This window comes from Marmota monax, unplaced genomic scaffold (assembly GCF_021218885.2).
Source record: "Marmota monax isolate L192 unplaced genomic scaffold, Marmota_monax_Labrador192_F-V1.1 WCK01_AAM20220418_F8-fsc00173, whole genome shotgun sequence".
Lineage (NCBI taxonomy): Eukaryota > Metazoa > Chordata > Mammalia > Rodentia > Sciuridae > Marmota > Marmota monax.
Genome location: NW_026694620.1, coordinates 2,837,639 through 2,851,197, shown reverse-complemented (window position 1 = coordinate 2,851,197; position 13,559 = coordinate 2,837,639). Strand labels below are relative to the sequence as shown.

Below are 13,559 nucleotides of genomic sequence, written 5' to 3'. Positions count from 1 at the left end.
TCGTCATGATTTTATTGAGCGTGGTGGCTTCACCAATGTGTGTCAGTGCTGCCTTCTTGGTGCTAGTGTTATGCTTCATCTGTTTTTGACACTAAGACTTGTGCTGGTGTTTTTGCTGTACCTTTATTGCTATTAGGGTATGTGAAGAGCTCAGAGAAGGTTCTTCTGATCCACTAGGGGAGGCTAAAGATTACTCCAGTAGATATCCTTCACATACATCTGTCTTGTCCAGTAGACCAAGGGGCATGACGTATATCTGAACCCTCCTTTTTTGTTTAAAGCCCAGTAACCATGTATCTGTCATTATACTTGGTATTTATCTTCATTTTTCCCCTTTACTTGATAGACTTTTATAAGAGGTTTCTTATGTAGCTTTGTTCCTTATTGTAAGTTAGTGGTTAACCTATAGTTAATCATAAGCAGTGTATAACCAATGAGTCATTGAAAGGTTGACTGACTTGGTTGTAAGCTAAACTGAGCTATGCTCTTTTTTTAAAAAAAATTTTAGTTGTAGATGAATATAATACCATTATTTATTTGTTTTATGTAGTGCTAAAGATAGAACCCAGTGCCTCACACATGCGAGGCAAGCGCTCTACCACTGAGTCACAACCCCAGCCCTGAGCTATGCTGTTTTAGGAAGTAGAAGAATGGAGAAAATATTCTCAGTTTGTCAAGGCTATTGAAAATGTATGTTATTTATCCTTAGAAACACCTGTTTTATCTTCCAATGTGTTACTGAGGCTCTATAAATTACTCAACTTTTTTTAAGCTTGAGCAGTCTATGGTTTTCTAATAACTCAAGATAGCACACTGTCTCTGTATATTTTGAATTGGACTAGCACCATGAACACCCACTATGTGAAAGAATTACAAAATATGTCCTTAATATGAGCAATGCAGAAATGTTTTCTTTCTTTCTAAGGTCTTCAAACTTTCCCACAAAAAGGCACTTATCAGTGAACTGGAATTCTCCCACAGTATCTCATAATCTGTCTGACCCCCTGAGATTTTTAAAAGTCCCTTAATTATCATGATTTACTGCCTAGTTCTTTTCTTGTCTATGTTGACATCTAATCTTATGCATTTAACTTATAAAGCCAAAATTTTCTTTGGTCATGGGAAGTCCTAGTGGTCATTGATGTTTAGAAGTTTGGTTCATAATTATACTGACTCTTTACTAGCAAAATTTGTTTGTTTGTGTATGTCAGTTAGTCAGAGGGAATATCTGGAATTAAAGAATCTTTGGGCAATTTTACCCAGACATTAACTCAGTCACTTTGCTGGTGTTAAATGTAAATATTCTTTCAATGGAAGAATTTGATTTTTAGTTTGTCTTTTAAACCTGATAATATTACTTAGAAGAAGTCAAGTGTTCGTTAGCTTCCTGCTACTGTGCTAAAATACTTGAGAATAACAACTTAAAGGAGGAAAGTTTTATTTCGGCTCATGGTTTCAGTCCATGATTTTCTGGCTCCATTACTTTTAGGCCTCTGGTGAGGCAGAAACATCATGGTGAAAGGGCTTGGAGGAAAGCTGTGCACCTTTTCACAGCCAGGAAGAAGAGCCAGAGAGTGAGTGGCCAGGGAAAAGACATATCCTTTAAGGACACACCCCCAGTGACCTACATCCTCCAACTGAGCCCCTGCTCCCAACAGCCTATTCATCTATGAGTAGCACCCTCATGATTCAGTCATTTCACTAAAGCCCCACCTTGGAACATTTCTGCTCTGAGAACCAAGCCTTTAACACCTGAGCCTTTAGAGGCAATGGGAAATTCCAGATCCAAATCATAACATCAAGTGCGTGAATAGTCACAGAAATTTTAAATATTTAAAGATTTAACACAATTCATCCTGGGGATTTTTTTTCTTTGCCTGATTTAACTTTTAAATTTGCCCTATACCCACTCTTATTTTGTTCCTCATAACACTATTATAAAGTTTTATATATTGTCTATTAAATATCATCGATACTACCAGGTGCAGTGGTGTACACCTGTAATCCCACCAGCTCAGGAGGATGAAGCAGGAGGATTGTGAGTTTAAAGCCAGCCTCAGCAAAAGCGAGGCACTAAACAATTCAGTGAGATCCTGTCTCTAAAATACAAAATAGGGCTGGGATTGTAGCTCAGTAGGTGAGTGCCCCTTAGTTCAAATTCTGGTATATATATGAGAGAGAGACAGAGAGAGACCATTGAATGCAGTGTTTAATAAGTACAAGTATTTAGGTTGCATTAGTTTCCTAACACTGTTGTAACAAATTACTACAAACTTAATATCTTAAAACAATTCAAGGTTATTATCTTATAGTTCTGGAGGTAAGAAGTTCAAAGTGAGACTTAGGGGCTAAAGTCAAGGTGGTGTCAGTATTGGCTCTTGCAGGAGATCAAAGGAAGAGCTGTCCCTGGCCTCTTGAATTTTCTTAAATCTTGGAGTGTGGCTCTGCACACACTGTTTGTGTTGACTCCATAGATGAATTTGGGGAGCACTGTCATATTTTCAGTTTTAAGGTCAATAATACCAATGCCCATTTTACTGGGCATTCCCTTCTTACTCCTAAACTATCAAATGTTTAGATGTCTATAGTATTTGCCATTTTTTACAAGAATTTAGAAGACTACTAGTTTTAGAAATCCTATAAAGAGGAGGCTAAAGCAGTTTGTTTATCATGCTTAGTGAAAGGTATTTTAAAATATTTAGTGAAAGGTATTTTAAAATGTTTTTGACTGAGTCAGTCTAATCAATTGAAGTACCAGTTGGCAGCCAAGAACATAGGTGATATTGCCTCCTAAAGGTCTTGGTCTGCAACCCAGCTGGAGAGGAATGGAGACTCTTCTAGCTGTTTTTCAGACTTGTTTGAAGTTGTTTGTTTTGTTTTTCTTGGAGTTTCCAGTAGAGATGCCAAGCTGGCAGCAAATGAAGTATAATGTAATGTGAAGCCTTATAAATGTATGTTGGATCATGGCCATCATTATCAAAAGTGCTGGTTCAGAAATGTGCCAAAGGAAGATTTTCAAATTAGGGTTGGCCTGCATATAGAAATGTTAGCTTGTAAAACTCAAGAAATACTAAATTGTAGTCCATTAGTCCCCTACATTTTATTGCCCTTTCTGGAATAATCATGTACTTCAGAACATCCTTTAATCTGAGCTGGCTTGTGGTTGTGTAAGAATGCTGCTGCTTTTTTCTTTTTTTCTTTATTCTTTATATACTCAGATGAGGAAATTTACTACATTTTATAAATAAATCAGAGCTTAAAAAGCAAATTTTCTTTCCACCTTTTTATCTTCACGGAGGCCAGGCTTTAAGGCATTTGAGTGATGCATTTATACTCGGCCGCACAACCAGTTCTACTGAAGAAAATAATCTTCAAAGTCACTTTTTTCTTTTTTTTTCTGACTCCTTGTAGGATGCACTGTTTGGGATCATAGTAAAAAGGAGCACTATTCTTATGACAGTGAGGAGCAGACCCTAGTCCCTTCAGAGGCTCTAAGTTTTCATTTCAGTGTCATCACCTTGTAAAAATTAAAGTGGATCTCATTAAAGTGATTATCACCTCTTTATTTAAATTAAGATAATTTATGTTAAGGAAGAATATTCCCAAGAATTAGCGGAGTTCCATGTGTTTGTCATGGCTTTACTGGGCAAGAACATTGATTTGCATTAAGCAAGACCTTTGATATTTAGCTTCACTATTAGGTTAGCAGAGCTGGTTGTGGTGAGGTTGGAGACTAGTTAGGAGATGGTATTGTTTCCCCAGGCTTGATATTTAATGTAAAACTATATCTGCTCTTCATAGGTCAGGCTAGAAATTTTGTCAAAAATAATGTGCTTTTTTATGCAAGCCTTTATTTTAACATTTTAAAATGATCTCTAAGATACATGGATGATGGCTCAAGCTTATAACTTGATTTATGTAGTTGTAACTTAGTTATAAATTAAATGAATTAAACTAGATAGGAAAGAATGACATAAAGAAAAGAATAAGATTTATCTTATTAAATTGAAAGATTTATAAGCAAGAGACCTTCAAAATGGAGAGGGCAAAGTTGATATTTCATCCCTAGGTCATTTATTTTTATAAGCTCTGTTAAATTATATGATTATATTTTATGATATACAAACTTTTAAGCTTTCCAATATTGTCCAATGTACTTTCTTTTCAGATAAACAGATAAAAGGTAAACTTTTAATAAATTTCCACTCAAATTATAAAATAGTTTTCTCAGGTACATTTCAGAGGGTCTCAAAAATTAGAGAGTGACATAGTATAACTAGCCACTGAAGAGGGCTTTCAGTGGAAATGTTGCTTTACTATGGGGGTGCAGTGGTGATTGTCATCTTCTCATTGATGAATGTAGGGGAGTGGCAGAGTAACAGCCCTTGTTGTGCCTCACCCCTGTGGCTGGCAATGGAGTCATCATTCATCAACCTTGACAGCCTGTCCTTCCAAGCTTGCTTTGTGTGTGTGTGTGTGTGTGTGTGTGTGTGTGCGCGCGCGCGCGCGCGCTGGGGATTGAACACAGGGCTTTGTGAATGTGAGGCAAAGCCTCTACCAACTGAGCTATAGCACCAGCCCTAGAACACTTTTAATACAACATGCTAGGTAGCTCCTTCCTTAAAGTTGACCATCATACCAGAGAAAATATATTTGGCACTCCATGTGTCCATTATAGTTTATATGACTTTACATTAAGTCTACATGCTTTTTGATATTGGGGTATTCAAATATTCAAATTATTCAGTGTGTTTACCAGAGAAATCCTACATGTAACTGAAGAGTTCCTGCTTTAGGGAAAGAATAGTATAAAGAAGGCAAAAATGCACCAGACTAAATTCAAATTCTGTAGCCATTAGAGTGCTTAGTCTCTAATGTAGTGATGCCTTTGGAATCAATCTTCAGCATGATTTCTAGTTATTAATCATTATTATCCTTGAGCCAATATTGGTGTTAAGTGACACAAAAGTATCACTCATGTTAAGGCCTTAGGATTTAGCAATATCAGCTACATTTAAAACATTTTGCTTTAACTGCATGTAAAATAAAAGTAGAGAGAAAGACTTTTAAATTGGACAATTTAATTAAAATGAACAATTTATAGAGAAGCTCTTTTAAAAAAAAAAGTTTCAGAAGCCTGGACTCCATTGATGTAAAATATGAAAACTGAGAGCTCATCTGGCAGGCATCCTGATCTGGAATGGCTTAGTTCTCATGCAGAGCATCACTCTGGGGCAGTGTTAAACCCTGTAGGTCATAAAAATGGTCGCTCTGCCAGTAAAAGAGACACACAGGAAGAGGAGGGCTTTCAGTGGAAATGTTCTTTACCATGAAGGTGCAGTCTGATTGTCATTTTCTGATTGATGGATGTAGGGAAGGGTATGAAAAGATTATATAGACAAAGGCAGAAGTACTTAAGTAAAAAATAAAGATTCAGGGTATGTTCTTTAAGCCCATACACAAAGATATGTCCCTCTGCTTATTTACAGATAAGCCATGCCTAGCACAGGGCAGATGACGGAAAGGGTGTGAAAATAACACTGATCTGTATATACATACCTCATCATAATGAGACAGGAGATATCTTCTGAAATGGAAACTAGGCAACATAGTCTTTTGACCCCTTAAAATTTGAAAAAGGTTCTCAATTTAATGGGAGAAAGTTTGGTAGTATGATACTTTATATTATATATATGGTCTTATAAGGAAGCCTAGAAATTATATATGTTCAAGGGGTTATTAAACTCCTATATGAGTAACTCCAAGAAGCTCAAGCTACTTTTTGTCCACCTCGTAAAAGGCGGTATTATGGCTTAGAATAGTCTTTTGCCCCAATTGTGATGTTTGTCTAAAATGTGATTTGGGTTAATTAAATTACCTGACCCCAGTATTCCTCAGTGTTACAATTGGTCATAAGATAATATTTTATAACTTTCCTGGGAAGATGAACAAGTTAATGTTACTCACGGCATCTGAAAAATCGGGAGAGCAGCACAGCATAGTAGCCAACAGCTGGAGCTCTGGAAGCAGATTGCTATCCTGGGAGTCCTGGCTTGAGCTGTCATGTCTGTAAGCTCCGGTTTACTGTTTTGTAAAGGAAGGCTATGAAAACAATCTTTTGTGATTTACAGAGAGAAAATATATAGAAGTATTTTGCTCAGGGCCAAACACCTAGTCACAAATAAAAATTAGCTACTATAAACTTGTGTGCATTTATAAACTAAAGTCTATTTTTCCTTCTATTAACACGCAAGAGTTTCTCTTATTTTGTTGAACCCTTTTGACTATATGACTTGAGTTTAAGATATGAAGAAATTAGATGGTTACTTATTCTTTTAGGCAAGTCTATGGAAGGCAGTAGAATAACTTTAGGATATCATGTTGCATCTACTGTATTGACCAGCTACAGAGCCACTGCTGATAAAAACGCATCTTTCTGTTGGTACACTGGGTTTTTAAAAAAATTTTGATATTGTTTACAAACCATAAAATTCACTATTTTAAAGTGTATAATTTAGTGGATTTTAGTTATTTACAAGAATATGCAACTATTACTGTTAATTCCAGGTCATGCTCACTCAAAAGGAAACCCCAAATCTTTTACCAATCACTCTCATTTTCTCATCCCTCCTGTTCCTAACAATGACAAATTTACTTTCTTTCTCTCTATATTTACCTATATTTCACATAAATAAAATCATACAATACATGACATTTTATGACAGCTTCTTTCACTTACTTTAATGTTTTCAAGCTTTATCTATGTTATAGACTATATCAGAATGTATCTTTTTTTAAGTCCAAATAATACTCCGTTGTATGAATATACCACATTTTGTTTATATGTTCAGCAGTCAGTGGAGACACATGGTTTTATACAGTTTTGTTTTTAGGGAAGTCTTTTGAAGTAGTTATGCACTCATCAGAATACATATTATATGTTCATACCTATTTTTCCTGAGACAGATTATTTTGTTGCCAACTTTTTAAAGAGAAATTTAGTAGAATTTGGATTAGACCATTGAAATTTGAATTTAATTTTAGAGAAGGTTGAGTAGTGTTCTTTGAAGTCTAGTGCTTTTATAGTTTAACTCCGGAACTTTCTGAACTTTTCTAGGGAAAAAGAGGAGCAACTAACTCATGTGACTGAGGCTCAAAGGTTGCAGGCCCAACAGGCAGACGCTGCTCTAGAAGAGTTTAAGCGGCAGGTGGAGCTGAACTCAGAGAAGGTCTATGCTGAAATGAAAGAGCAGGTAAGAGACAACCACAGTGTTCTTAAAAGTCACTCTGTCAGTAGGAAGGTACATTCTCATCTTCAATAAGAGAAACATTTCATCTTTTAAAAAATAAAATAAAAATTATCTAAATGAGCCATACAATTGGGCCACAGATTCAAACTGAGAAGGGCTTCTAGCCTTTGATTCATCCTTAAAGAATTTCAGAACAATCATTTAAAAGGCCCTTCTGTAGGATGGGGATGGAGCTAGTGGTAGAGCAACTTCCTTGCATGACCAAGGATCTGGGTTTAATCCCCAGCACTTTAGGGGGAAAAATAGCCACTTCTATAAATGTTGTAGTAGCAGAAATGTTTCTCATCTGGAGGATGGCTCAGCTTGCAAGAATAACTCCACCATCAATCAGACTGTTCCGTAGAGCCCAGGCTGAAGTTGACCAAGCCTGTTTTTGCATGTTCCAAAAACAGTGCATTATTGACCAGTTACAGAAAAATATTTTCAACTTACAGTTCAGGAAGAAAGAGGCTATCTTCAGGTTAAATGGTGTTTTTGTTTTGTTTTGAGAGAATTTAAAAAATTGTAAAAGAATAAGAGGAATTAATACAAACACCTAGGTACTCATCTTGAAGAATCAAAAATTATTAGCACCTGTTTATGTAAACTGAAACACCACCAATGAAGTGCATTTAATTTTGTCATTTACGTCCAGTCACATTCTCTCCTCTCCACATTTATAGTTAATTTTGTGTGAATTATGTCAGTTTATTTTACACTTGAACATATTTAAGTTCTGTATGTATAATATGAATATATAAAATATTATAATATACTTTTAATTAGTTATATTAAAAATATAATACTTCTATGCATATTTAATGTCCAGACATGCATCTGTAAACTATATATTGTATGTTATAGATATATAATTGTTTTGTTTTTCTACTTTTAGAAAATTAGATAAATGCAGATTTTATGTATTATTCTTGTTTATTTATTTATATTTGATATTACGTATCTGTGCTCTAAGCTGATTTAATGCAAATCTTTTTTTGGTAAATATATTTATCACATGCATATAGCCATATTAGCAATTATTAGTGCTCTTATTCAAGAACTTTTGGATTATTTTATTTTAAAGTTTTCCTAATGAGAAAGACTGTTGTATTCTCATTTGTGACTCCATTTTCAGCTGTAGTTACCTTGCTTAGGTGTCCCAAGCACACATTGGTGGTAAAATTGTTCCCAAAGAAAGTTTTGTTTGAATCCCACTGATCCCTGTAGGGCTTAGCTTGTCACTGTGCCCATTTTGGCTGTTATTTTCTTAATCTGATTTCCATTCATACTGCCTTGTGAGCATTTGGGCTCTGACAGTGGGGTCTAAGGTCTCATTCTTTCTTTTTTCTACTTGCTGCCTGAGATGCAAGATGGGTTCCTGCTGTGTGTTTGTGCTGCCTGGATGTGCACCTCTTTCTAGCTCCCTGCAGTGACCAGGGTTAGGCCCCAGGATGTGTATCCGGTCCAGATATTTTATGGAGCAAATAGGAAGCTCTCAGACTGGCTGAAAATTAAAGGAATTGAGAAAATACTGAAGAGAAAGCTCCAGGAAATAATTTTTAAGTATATAGTTAAGAATTTAGGCTAAAAATTAGGCCAAGAGTACAACTTTCTGAGAAAAGCTGACTAATGACAGTTACCTTGGCTCAGTAAATGCACTTTTGGGGGCCAATGATGTAATATTAAATATTCCCTTAAGATCACTCTTTTAAAGAGTTAAAAAGCAGGCAAATAACATGGAGCCTGTGAGACCATTCTGTAGAGAAAGAAAAGCATACTTCTGAAAATGATGTACTGTATAATTCAGGAAAAAAATTAAGACAGGTAGTACCATTATAAAAGAATACATATCAAGTAAAATTAATGCAGTGAAACCTGCATGCATCCTGGGAAAAGAACTGAAGCTCAAGAATTAAGTGAATATCATAGAAGTTTCCAGGCAGGAAGACACTGGCAAAGAAATCAGAAGAATTATTGTGTGATGTTGACAGCTTTGAAAGAGAAAAGTTATTTGCTTTTACATATTACCAAGGAGTTTTTAACTCATAAAATCAATAGAATAACATCTTAATATATTATAGGTCACATAATGTATACCACTTATTTTCTGGAAAAAAGTTGTATGAAAACATTAATCCAGAGATGAATGCATAGGAGTTTACACATAGAATACCATCATATAAAAGGGTGAGGAGATAATATTAGATCCCAATAAAGTATAAAATTTAAATAATTGTAAAAATCTTATGAAGTATAATGCTAACAATTGATTTCTGGAAAAGAAGGTATGTTAATAAAATGCATATTTAGTAACTTGAGTCTAAATCCGTAGATTATACTAACAAAGATCAAGAAGTAGATGAATAGGGCCAGGGGTGCACTCAGTAGTAGAGCACCTGACTAGCATGTTTGATGCCCTGTGTATCCCAGAACAGAAAACGTAAGTAGGTGAATAGTGAGAGTGGTGGAGGATCAAAGTGTGGCTCATAATATTCTTAAAATCAGGGAAAAGTAGGTTGAAATATTTTTAAAAGGTATAAGCTGCTTAAAGAAGACTATGAGACCAGTTAATCTTTATAAAGTTGTGTGAGCACACACACACAAAAAGTCTCTAGATGTGGGCAGCATTTAGGAGGTTTCAGAATTCCCCTCATGCCTTCCAAAGTAATGAACTACATTTATAGACATAAAGGAAATGATATGCAGAGATTACTTGATTAGTGTAGTTTGGAAATTCCCTTATTTGGTCATAATTTGGCAGCTTTCAGCCTGGGATTGGCTCAGAGTAGCTGCTTTGATTGGCCAAGGCTCATATGCTTTTGGTACAAGAGTATTCTTAAGTTAGGTTATATCCTATTTGCACATCAAGTTAGGTTTTAATTCACTGTATATGGAGTCCTCTTTGGGCCAAACTCATTTTTAAGCATGGATTATTTATTTTGGTTTAACAAAACAGGCCAGTTTATTCTGGGTCAACAAAACATAGGCATTAATAAAATTAATAAGATGTACATTCTCATAAAAAAAAACTTGAAAAAAACAATAGGAAAGTTTGAGAGGATATTGCCAAAGAAATAGAAGCAGAAACACATGGCATGTCAAAAGACAAAACAAAACAATATACTACTATTTTAATAATAAATGTTAATAGGCTAAATTTTTTTAGTAAAGAATAGTTTCGAGGGGCTAGGGTTGTGGCTCAGTGGTAGAGTGCTTGTCTAGCATATGTGAGGCCCTGGGTTCGATCCTCAGCACCACATAAAGATAAATAAAGGTATTGTGTCCATCTATAACTAAAAAAAATTTAAAAAATAATATTGATAAGCATACTTATATCCACAGATACACTGTTTATAAAGACATAGCTAAAATAAAATTATACAATAATTATGTTAAAAGGATGATAAAAGAATGTTGCTTACATTCAGAAAAAAAGTCATCAATATAATCCTGTCATACAAATTAGAATAAATACAAGTCAGTCAACTAGACAAATATTTGTGCATGTTAAAATCAAGACTGCTCGATTAATTCAAATATTGAAAATACACAAAGGGATTTACACATAGTCATTGGATACTTTAATATATTTTTCTCCATCTTTAATAGATTGGTGGTGGCAAAAAAATAGTACTTTCTACCGTTTAGAGACAACACATCAAAACTGTACTCTCATGGAACAGTTAAAACTCAGTAGTACTATCATAAAGTTGACTTCAATTGTTTCTAAAATGTGACATGTAAAAGAAGACATGTTTTTTACCACAATGCAATAAAACTAGAAATTAAATTTCAATTAAAATTGCTATATTGAACTTCACCAAAATTAAAACCTTTTGCTCTTTGAAAGACTGTTTTCAAACAACAAAATGAAGCAAAGCAAGTCAGAGAATGATTTGCATTTCTCTAATTGCTAGAGATGTGGAATTTTTTTTTAATATATTGTTTGATTGATTGTATATCCTCTTCTGAAAAGTGTCTGTTCAGTTCCTTGGCCCATTTGTTGATTGGGTTATTTGTTTTTTTTGGTGTTAAGATTTTTTGAGTTCTATATATATATCCTAGAGATTAGTGCCCTATCTGATGTGCATGTGGGAAAAATTTGTTCCCATTCTGTAAGTTCTCTATTCACTTTACTTATTATTTCTTTTGCTGAACAGCTTTGTAGTTTGAATCCATTCCATTTATTGATTCTTTTTTTAATATTTATTTTTGAGTTTTAAGTGGGCACAATAACTTTATTTTCTTTTATGAGGTGCTGAGGAATGAACCCAGTGCCTCTCGAATGCCAGGTGAACACGCCACCACTTGAGCCACATCCTGAGCCCTATTTATTTTTGATTTTAATTCTTGCGCTATAGGAATCTTATTAAGAAAGTCGGGGCCTATCTGACATGATAGAGATTTGGGCCTTCTTTTTCTTCTAAAGGGCACAGGGTCTCTGGTTTAATTTCTAGGTCTTTGATCCATTTTGAGTTGAATTTTGTGCATGGTGAGAGATAGGGGTTTAATTTCATTTTGTTGCATATGGATTTCCAGTTTTCCCAGCACCATTTATTGAAGAAGCTATCTTTTCTTCAACATATGTTTTTGGTGCCTTTGTCTAATATAAGGTAACTGTAATTATGTGGGTTTGTCTCAGGACACATATATTTCAAAGAATTTATCTAAAATGTAAAAGAAATCTTAAAACAAATAACCTAATCAAAAATAGGTGAAAGATTTGAACATTTACCTCATAGAAGAAGATATACAAATAACTAGTAAGCACGTGAAAAGATGTCAAGGAAATGCAGATCAAAACCAAAATGAGATGATGTTTGTCAGAATGTCAAAAGGACAAGTTAGTTGACAATACCAAGTGTTAGCAAAGATGTTGTATAGCTGGAGTTCTTACTACGCACTGCTGGTAGGTATGTAAGATAAAACAGCCACCATGTAAAACTGCCAATTTTTGTAAAAAGTTAAAACTAAATGACCATATGGCAGCCATTCCATTTCTATGCATTTAGCAAAGATAAATAAAGACATGTCCAGAAAAAGAGTTGTACATAAATATTGATGGCAGCTTTATTTTCAAAAGCCCCAATTTGAGCAATCCAAATATTCTTCATAAAGTGGAAAGATAAACAACATGAGGTATATACAATGGAGTACTATTCAGCAATAAAAGAGGAATGTCCTATTGATGCCTTTGGCAATATGGATGAATCTCAAAATCCTGCTGATTGAAATGTGGAAACAGGAGTATATACTAAATATTCTGTAATCTCTAAGTTCTGTTAGAATTCCTAAAATGATGTTGAGCTTTTTGTTTTAACAGACCATCAACCCAGTTCTTTCACAGCAAAAGTGTTGTCTCTTGTGGGAGAACTCTGTTCAAGTCCAATTTCAAATGTTTTTCTATGCTGCTTTGGGTCTGTTTGTACTTTTGCCACTCAGGCAAATCTGAAAACTGGGTGGTAATTTAAATCACCCCACCCGAAGACTACAGGCACTCATGGAACATTCTCCAGGATAGATAATATGTTTGGCTACAAGACAAGACTCAAAAAATTTAAAAGGATTAAAATCATCCAAAATATGTTCTTTGACCCCAGCAGTAATAAATTAGAAATAAATAACAAAAGAAATCTGGGAAATCCTCACATATTTCGAAATTAAAAAACATACTTTTAACTAACTCTTGGGTCAAGGAGGATATCACAAGGGAAATTAGAAAATATTTTGAAATGAATTAAAGTAAAAATATGACGTATCAAAATTTATGGAATGCAGCCCAAGTATTTCTAGGAGAAAGAGTTATGGCTTCAAACACCTATATCCAAAAAGAAACTTCTCAGATCAATAACTTCAACTTCACTTTATGAAACCAGAAAAAATAAATAAGACACGCTTGTATCTCAGCAAGTAGAAGAAAGGAAATTTAAAAAGAAGAGAAAGCAAAGGTTTGAATTCAGAAAAATAGAGAAAAATCAATGGGACCAAAAATTAGTTCTTTGAAAACATCAGTAAAACTGACAGACTGGCTTGACAGGCCAAGCACCCAAACAAAAAAAGTGAGGAGATACAAATTATCAAAGGTAGGAAGAGAGCACCCACTATTGATCCTATGGAAAATGAAAGTATTACAAATTGGGGCTGGGCTGTAGCTCAGTGGTAGGGCACTTGCCTAGCATGTGTGAGGCACTGGGTTTGAACCTCAGCACCACATATAAATACATAAAATAAAGGTATAAAAAATACAACCAAAAAAAATTTTTAAAGTGA

The 13,559-nt window shown here is 34.6% G+C and overlaps 1 protein-coding gene across 7 annotated transcripts in view; it reads left to right on the top strand.

The window, feature by feature from the left end:
- Cep112 (centrosomal protein 112) overlaps nucleotides 1-13,559 on the top strand; it is a 472,978-nt gene that overhangs the window by 179,244 nt on the left and 280,175 nt on the right. For all 7 annotated transcript variants that reach the window (XM_046422633.2, XM_058572199.1, XM_058572198.1 and 4 more), the window contains one exon: nucleotides 7,118-7,253. In XM_046422633.2, coding sequence (XP_046278589.1) covers nucleotides 7,118-7,253 — 136 coding nt within the window. The remainder of the gene's footprint in view (nucleotides 1-7,117; nucleotides 7,254-13,559) is intronic.